General features: G+C 44.5%; 1 protein-coding gene across 1 annotated transcript in view; it reads left to right on the top strand.

Annotated features, from left to right (window-relative positions):
* Positions 1-9,130, top strand: part of PIK3AP1 (phosphoinositide-3-kinase adaptor protein 1) — a gene marked incomplete at its 5' end in the record, with an annotated part of 96,972 nt that overhangs the window by 41,365 nt on the left and 46,477 nt on the right. Inside the window, 4 exons of the mRNA XM_019502103.1 lie at positions 3,304-3,448; positions 4,301-4,443; positions 5,720-5,852; positions 6,866-7,062. Of these exons, the coding sequence (XP_019357648.1) occupies positions 3,304-3,448; positions 4,301-4,443; positions 5,720-5,852; positions 6,866-7,062 (618 nt within the window). The remainder of the gene's footprint in view (positions 1-3,303; positions 3,449-4,300; positions 4,444-5,719; positions 5,853-6,865; positions 7,063-9,130) is intronic.

Genomic DNA, 9,130 nt, shown 5'->3' with positions numbered 1-9,130 from the left:
CTTAAAACTGAACAGCTTAACAGAGCTGATGTGTTGCAATGTGACCACCAGTTTACATTATTTCCTTTTCACATGATGTGGACAGGAGCAGAGTCAGCCTCTAGAGCAATGTTAGATGTTCTGCAGTAGGCACTGGGTATGTTTTCTTACTCTAACAGTTATGTCAGTTTATAGGAACTTAAGATTTGCTGTTTGTTTTAAAGCACCAGTCCCTGGAAGCATCTTATCTGGAGGAATCTCAGTATTTTGGCCTTAATGGGTTGCAGCTGAAAAATATGTGCAGTAAAGGCATGAATAAGAAGTCAGAGAAGAACCCAACATGAATCCCATATGAATGTATAAGCCCATCATAATGTTCTGAACTGGGCTCATGATTTTTGAATGTATAGGGTTGGCAGCACTATTGCATTATAATCTGAAATGGCTTTAGCAGACTGGGTATCTTTGATTTCCTAGCCTACAGTTTTAAAAACATGCTACCATGCTGGGTGGTGAGTTTGAAACTTGCCATTAGCCCTTCATTTCTGGATCTGCAGGTGTCAGATCTGATAGAAGCATACCTGTACAGCAGGTAAATCACCTCAGTCTTAGCTACCTCATGTTTAAAAGAAAATAATCAATTGCCCAAGGAGTCAAAAGAATGAAATTTAGAACTCATTATGTGATACAGCCAGAGAAGTTGCAAGGCTGAGAGGAAAAATCCATAAGATGGTACATGCTTTCTCTGGAGCCCATAGTACCTAGAAATGGCTCTGCTATCTGCTGTTGATAAGCTATGTCACACTGGCACAGATGAGGGAACCTGGGGTTCTGCATAAAAGACAATGATCATGAAAGAACCTGCAGGGCACATACAAACTATGGCAGTACTTCCCAAACTATTTTCCATTACGACCCCATTTTAACACGTGAAAATTCACAGGACCCCAGATGCCAATGAAAACAAACCAGCAATAAAACAGTATAATGACAACATTCAGTATATAAAGTTCACATATTATAGAACAACATATAATACAGAATATAAATATGAAAATCTGTTTTTAAAGTACTTTTATAAAGCATTTTTGTGACAGGGTGTGACCGTGTGTTTCAAGTCAGAGATTGTGTGTTTCCAATCCAGGACCTGCATGTGTTTTATGGGGTGCTCCATGTGATAGAGGCAGGCTAGCCTGGCTGTGGTCTTTGCCACCACATGCAGCACTCGCTGGAGCTGCATGCTGCCAGGCGGCAGTGCTTGCACAGGCTGCAAGTGCCCTGAACACCTGCTGCTGCTGTTGCCACTGTTGGGGGCTGTGCACAATGTGGGGGAGTGTGTAGGGATGTCCCCATACCCTCCTACCTTCCCTCACACCCACACTCTGTCCACCCAAGCTCCACAGTCCTACCACCTCCCTGGGCACAGGCTCCGTGCTGCCACTATCCCCATGGTCTGTGCTCCTGCCCAGCCATAGTTCCCCCTCCTCCTGCTGCTTCCCTACCTGGTACCTGGAGCGAGGAGGAAGCTGAGCAAGTCCCCTGGCAGCTGCAGCAGTGGCAGCAGCAACCCCATCAGGAAGCTGTGTACTAGCTGGGCCGGGGCCCTTCTGCATATCAGGGTGGGAGTAAGGCAAGCCGATTGGGCACGGTACAATTATTTGGTCACCTGCAAGCCAGATAAAAGTGCCTGGCTGGCCATATTTTGCCTGTCCCTGGATTAAAGTGATTTTATTTCTTGTGACCCTGTGCACTGCAACCCCATTTGGGGTCACGACCTACATTTTGGGAACCACTGAATTATGGTGTTAATGTATTAAAATGTGCAAATGATTACATCTTTGGTGTCAGTGATCTTTACAGCCCTGGCTACTTGAGAAATTACTAGTGCTGCACTTAATAGCATTTAAAGGTTTAGATTACCATGACAGCATATTGTTATCTAAAAATGGCTAGGAGTCTTGTTGACCACTAGGATAAAATTTGGAAATCTGGTCCTGGACTACATAGTACACCAGAGCAGAAGTGAAGTAAATGTATCTGTTTGATTTGCTTGCAGACCAGGTACTCTCTGTTGACAGGTATAGTTTAAATTGGTTAAAACAAAGAACTGATAATCTAAGGATCACTGTCAGCTTTTTTTCCATGTGAAAAGCAAACTCACTGGGTGCGTCTCCACGACACATTTACTGCACAGTTGACTAACTAGCTGCACAGTAAACCTTGTTCATCTACATGCGAACCTCTATTAGGCCAGAGTAAACTCATTTACTCTGCGGCAGGATAGTGCTTGTAAAAAATTCCACAGCAGTGCACGTGTAGATGCTGCCTCAGCTGGCTGGGGCACGAAGGTGCTTTGTTGCAGGGGCTACCTGCCAGATAGCCCCACACTGAAGTGCCCTCATGTCCAAGCCAGCCTCTCTACAGCATGTTGAGCTGGGGGAGCATCCCTGGGCTGGCAGGATGACCACCTGGCCCTCCTGCCAGCTAGGGCTGCTCTGATCTGGCTTAATGTGCTGTGCCTGAATAAACTCCAGAGCAATAAGCTCTGAAGTTTATTCATGCACACTAATAGTATGTGTAGATGCATCCATTAGGTCCAAGTCTCTTTCTTTGATCCTGCCCTGAGCATGAACAGCAATGTCATAGTGGCCATGCTATTTAGATGACTATTTGGGAAAATTGACTTTTAGTCTAAGAGGCAGATATAGCAGAAACTGCACTAGCAAGCAGGACAAATTACAGTTCTTTCCAGTGCTAAAAGCTCTGTCTACACCACCCTGATGTAGGCCTGTAGTAGGAGTTCAGCTGCATTGGAACCCAGAGGCACAGGAGTGATTAATGAAGACTCAGGATGCTGTCTCATCTGCGCTATGCATGTAGTCTGGTATCATTTATATTTCAGTAGCAACTGAGAAGAGGTCCCAGTTATGAGAGGTGCTGCCACCATCTGGCTGATGGAAATGCTGTGAGCTCTTTTTTTTTTTTTACCATATAAATGGCTCCAAAATCTATTATGTGAACGCAGATGCAACCATTAGAATGCCTGGCAGTTTCAGGAGCTGCCTAATTCCGTCACCTACCTATTTTTTTACTCAGAGGCACAGTCCTAGTATTGATGATAATATATGCTGCAAAACAGTTTCTGAACAGTAATTTGTAATGGATTACTTCTTCCAAATGAAGATTAGATACCCTGAGGAAGCACCACCACCATTCTGAGGCAGTTATTCCAAGCTGAATTCAGCTCAGGAAGAATAGGGAAGTAGTTGTAAAGAAGCATGTGTCCTTGAATTTTGATTCCACATTTGATACCCTTACTCTTAGGTGCAGATGACTGTTTATATAATCATGAAGTGCAAGATGGATGGTAAAGTGAAAACAGAAGCTGAATTCACTCCAAGGAATGCCCCATCTGTGCGTGTGCCAGCCAGGATGGAAAATGAGTACACAGTTTCTGTGCAGGCACCAGGTAAGTACAACCTCTTCCTGTGGGAACTGTGTTTTTGTTCTCCTTTGCCATAGAGTTGCAGAGTTGCACAGCTGGAACACAGAGGTACAGCTGGAGAAATCCTAAACTTCTACTCCCAGTTCTCGTGCTCTCATGTTTTGAATTTGGGAGAGAACTATATTCAGTGGCTCTGTTTCACCTGCCAGTAAGAACAGGATAGTAATGCTCACTCACCTCAGTGGGAGGTTTGAGAAATGGTTTTGACTGACGAAGAACTTTAAAGCTGAACAAGCATGGAAGGAAGCTATGTGTTATCAGCACCACATTGTTAGGTTGTTAGGAAAAGAGATGCCAGTAATTTAAAAACACAAATGGAACAGCATTGTTGTAATGTGTGAGAATCCAGGTAAAACTGGATATAAGGGTGAAACTGGTTATTGTGACTTTTTCTTTAATTCATGCAAATATTTGTGTTCAGTCTTGGTTTATAAAGCATCCTAACCTTTAGAGTTGCAAACCCAAGCTTCCATGTTTGTCTTAAAGTTTAGTGGGAAAGGTGCAAGGTTAAAAGTAAAGAGAGAAGGCTGTGTGATTAAAGTTGTAGGGCAGAGTTCCTAGAGCCTCAGGGAAATTATCTTCATACACTTATACCTGTGAAGTTGATGGGCATACAGAATCACTAAGAAGTTGCACAGTACAGCTGGTTTGGAGTCTGTTCCAGTGAAACCTGGGATTGGAGTGATACGAGACACCATACTCAGGGGTTGAAGAGCTGTGATTTAGTTGTGTGCTAGCAGCCAGGCTGGAACATGTATTTGGAGTTTGTTCTCATTGCTTATTCTCATTGATGATTACTGCACTTCATTTTTGAAGATTTAACATCTGGACCAGTGTCTCTACGGATATATTCAGGTGACTTGTTGGTAGGGGAAGCAAACATCAAGTATTACACCGACATGGAAGAGGTCGGCAACCTGTTGGCTAATGCAGCTAATCCAGTGGAGTTCATGTGTCAGGTAATGATTATAGACAAACAGCTGGTTTTGATAGTAACTTTTTTGGGGGTGGGAGGGGGATGTGAGGTGCAAATAGATTTACTGAACTCTTGGAATAAATTAGTTCACCTGAAGAAAGGAAACATAAGCAACTTTTTTCTTGCTGTTACTGTCAGATAAGCCTAACAATTTCCCACATCCCTTGCAAGAGTAGGATTAACTTTCTCCCTCTGAGGCAAATGACTAGATCTGGTAACTCCAACATCTACTGGCTGATGAAAGAAAATGAACATAACCCCTCCATTTATTATTTAAAAATAGCAAAAAAACCAACCCCTTGATATAAGAAAAGTATCATTAAGAAATATAACATTTGAAAACCTGTACACAAGAGCACTATGCACACGTGAATTTAATCACATTACTGAATGAAGTAAAATTAATTCAATGTTTGTTTTTGATCATTTATGCAATTTCTGTAAGTTCCATCAACATGTTCCTGTCATTATTGTTTTAGCTTGGCAATACTATATTTTAGTCAGGGTAAGTAAGCTTACTGTTAATGTTTTAATAAGGGAAATCTTCAGGTCCTATGGCCTTCATTTCCTGTCTGCATATGTCACTTTACTTCCACTGATATATCCACAGCAGAAGCCTGCATAGTAGCTAACAGTCATGACCCTTTCAGCTTAGTTGGACTGGGGCACAGTGGGGGACAGTCTTAAGCTGTGCTTGTACTTGGGTCATACTTAGATCTGATACAACAACCTGAAAACCCAAAACATAAATGAAAACAAGCTAGAATTCATACCAACTGGGTAGTGCCTGCTTGATGTAAGAGATAAACCTCAGTCAGCTCATTTGGCCCTTCCTGCCACTTCCTTACATTAGAGGTCAATGAAAGTGAGCCTATATTGATTGCTGAACCAGAGATATTTTCTATCGTGTTCTGCTTTCATGGTACTCCCATTCCAAAACATAAGTCAAATGTTGCCATTCCATGATTGTTCCCTGGGCTGTCTAACTAGGATTCTCAGTAACATAGTAGGCAGCTTGAATACTGCCGTTTAATCACATCACTAAATACATTATTGTGAATATACATCAGGAAGCAACGAAAATTGGCTGATCTTAACATTGGTCCTCTGAGTATGTTTATGTTTGTGGTTTTAAGGGGGATTTTGGTGGCTTTTTGTGTTTTCATAAGGTTTATTTATTTAACTTTCTTTATATATTGGTGATCTGAATTCCTCATCTGAAAATACCCTGAGCTAAATTACTCTTCATTTGTGTTTAGGCCTTTAAAATAGTACCATACAACATAGAAACTCTGGACAAACTGTTGACAGAATCACTAAAGCAAAACATTCCTGCAAGTGGCTTGCACCTGTTTGGAATCAACCAGCTGGAGGAAGAAGATATGACAACAAGTAAGAGCTTTAAAAATTACTTCCCCAGAATAACTTTCTGTCTATAATAAATGGCCACAAAAGGATTTGCTTACAGCATCATGCAAAATAGAAATACAGACTCTTAAGAAATGTGGAGGAAGGATCCATTACATTGCATTGTCTATTCTGACATACCCCAGCTGTCTGTGGCCAAGATTTTCAGGAATACTTTGAGATGATGATAGATGCTAAGTACGATCCACTATTGTAAAGGGCCTAATTTTCAGAAAGTTGAGAACCTCCTCTCTGAAAATAAGACTTCCTTCAAGGGCTTAGGCTGGACACTGAAGATCACTAGTCCTTCCTAAACTTTGGTGTGCTGTTTTGTTTTGGGGATTTTTTGGTTTTATCAGAGTGCACTCTGAGTATAGTAAAAGCCATATTAAGTATGAGCACTGGAATTACTAATACCTGCCTGGGTAGTACTTGCTTCCATGCTCATGGATCTGGCCAGAGTCTCTGAACATAGTTTACTTGCTGCTGCTGATACAACTTCTATATTTCAAGCCATTTGGATTGGAGAAGCCTTTCCAAGCCCAACTGCTGTTGTCTGTGGCTGAGGTGCTTCTGGGTATCCTGGAATTCTCACATAGCTTTTGGGAATCTTTTACAGCACTCCAAGAGCCCTTCTATTGACAGTATTTGCCCCTTTCTCTATTGCCCACCTGTGTGGTTACTCTCCTGATCTTCCCTGTGTGCCACCCATCTGGGGTTCGCTGAATAAGCAGCCCCTTTTAATACTCAGAAAGAACTCCTGTGATCTGAACGGATGATTCCCCTCCCCACCCCATCCCAAGAGGCAATGGCTGAGCCATTCTTCATCTGTTCCATGCAGTCTCATACATACAAAGGTTTCTCCATTTTGAAATGATGTAGTATTCTGAAAGCTATTTCATTTTGTGTCTGTTCCCCTTTGCTGGTATGTGCATTAACACACCCAGTGAACAACATTAGAGAGGAACTTGATTTTAAAAGGCCATGTGTTCTCTTAGACCAGAGAGATGAAGAGCTGCCAACACTGCTTCACTTCGCTGCAAAATATGGGCTGAAGAACCTCACGGCTCTACTGCTCACATGCCCAGGAGCCCTGCAGGCCTACAGTGTAGCCAACAAATATGGGTACTATCCAAATAATATCGCAGAAAAACATGGCTTTAAGGACCTCCGACAGTTCATTGATGAATATGTGGTAAGAGGGAGCATTGGCCTGGGGGCATTAATTCATGCACTTTGCACTGTGAAAGGTACCCTGGAATGCTGCCCCTTGCTGAGGCAGGTCTCCTGTGCTTGCGAAGGGAAGCTTTGCCACAACACAAATGTCTTGATGCTGGGAAGATGGACTAAGGTCAGGGTGCAGCAGGAGAATCAGGAGAAGTTAAGGGTTTTGCATATAGAAAAATAAGCAGACAGTGCCATGTAAATAATGAGCATTGCTTACAAAGTTATAAGTATTTTGACATTAGTAGCCCTGAAACTTATTAGTTTCCCTCCTTTCAAGACAGTTCTGAGTCTGTTATTAGAAGTCTTGAAAATGAGGGGAGATAACAGTTTTGGAACTAACTGGCTTTCTTAATTTTCAAGGCTTCTAAGAGCAGACTTTTAACAACTGCTTCCCTATTCCTTTTTCTCGATCAACTAAAGACAGTGTGATGAGTTACAAAGTAGACAATAACTAGTACTGTGCAGTTAACCAGAGTAAAATTTGCAGAAGAGAGTGCAGGGGCCAAAAGATAATATGCACTTAAGGAGCACATCCACATATGCAAGCACGTGTGCTTGCAGCAGCTCAGATAGAAGTGGTGCAAATTTGAGCCGTGGTTTTTTGCCTCAGCACACGTGCTTGGACATGCACTTTGTTGTGGAGCAAATTGTGCCACTTGGGGCAAAATAACCCTGCCTGGCTCCTACCAGATCTGCAGCCAGGGGGAGCTAGAGCCCAGGGCCAGCACCTGTGCTGTTGCCAGCAGTATAAAAAGCTTCCCTGTCCTGGCCCCAGCAGTACAAAAAGCTGCCCTAGCAAGTAGCTTCAGGGCTACTTGCTCTCAGGAGCTTCTGGGGCCCAGCCAATTGGTACCTGGGGACACTACCCCTTGTGCCAGCTGGACTGCTGAAGCAGCCCTGAGAGTTCCCTGCACCTTTACCCACTGCAGCAATCTGGCAGTGGGGGCTGCTGTCTGGCTGTGACCTGCTGTGCACCTGCCAGACCTGGATGAGGCATCTGCCCTTCTGGGCCAGCTGCCAGTGGGCTGTGGCTGCAGAGTTGGCCTTTGTGCGGCACTACTGCCATGTGTGCCCCCTGCCTGGCCATCTGGGCAGCTATCACCCAGAAGATATTCTGGGTGCAGTGGCCTGCTTTGAATTGTCAAAGCATGTCCTCCTGGCCCCAATTGGCCAGGAGGACAGCCACAGCCAGCTGGGTCCAAAGTGCTAGCTCTGAGCAGGCAGGGTCCTGCCACTGGCCTCCCTAGCAGGAATTCTGGTGTTCCCTATTGGAAAACTGAAAAATCCCTGATAAAACATCCCAAAGTCACTCTGTAAAGTACCCCCAAATCCATGTTACTCCACAATTAAAACAAAAGACTGCTCTTTCTCTCAGAGACAGAGATCAGTTGGGCAATGTTTTATTGATTTATCTACAGTATTAAAGCAATTTGGAAGACTACCAGTGTCTCTATCATAATAATAAAGTGAACTCTAAGTACATTTCATGAATACATGACTATATAATTTTGCTGCCCCCCACAGGTGCCACGGCCCCTCCACAGGGGCTACCCCCCTGCAGGGCCCACATGCCCTGCCCCACCCCTGCTTGTGCCCCCCCAGCCCCCTGGATTGCTGCTTCACCTGGCCCCATCCCCCACTTGCACCCCCAGCCCCTCATGGCTGCCCCCCCAACCCCAGCCTTTGGCACTTTAAAAAAACCCCAGAACAAGCCTCTACTCACCATAGAAGCAGGGGCTGGGGGCAGTCTGGGGCCTCCTGGCAGAATCCACCCCTGTGCAGCACAGGGCAGCAGAGGGCTGCAGGGCCCAGGCTGCAGCTGATGGGGCTGTCACCTGGCCGCACTGTGCAGGACAGGCCCCAGTGACAAAGACGGCAGCTGAAACTGCTGGTAAGTGCTGTGGGGGGGTTGTTTTTTTTATTATTGTGGGGATGCTGGGTTGGGGAGGCAGTGATTGGGGACCTCGGGGTGGTTGGGGGAGGCTGGGGCAAGGCAGGGCAGGGATCAGGGGACAGGCAGGGGATGGAGCCAGACA

This window comes from Gavialis gangeticus, unplaced genomic scaffold, assembly GCF_001723915.1.
Source record: "Gavialis gangeticus isolate Ggan-Ray unplaced genomic scaffold, GavGan_comp1, whole genome shotgun sequence".
Classification (NCBI taxonomy): Eukaryota; Metazoa; Chordata; order Crocodylia; family Gavialidae; genus Gavialis; species Gavialis gangeticus.
The sequence above is the reverse complement of the archived record's forward strand: the minus strand, read 5'-3'. Positions and strand labels throughout refer to the sequence as shown.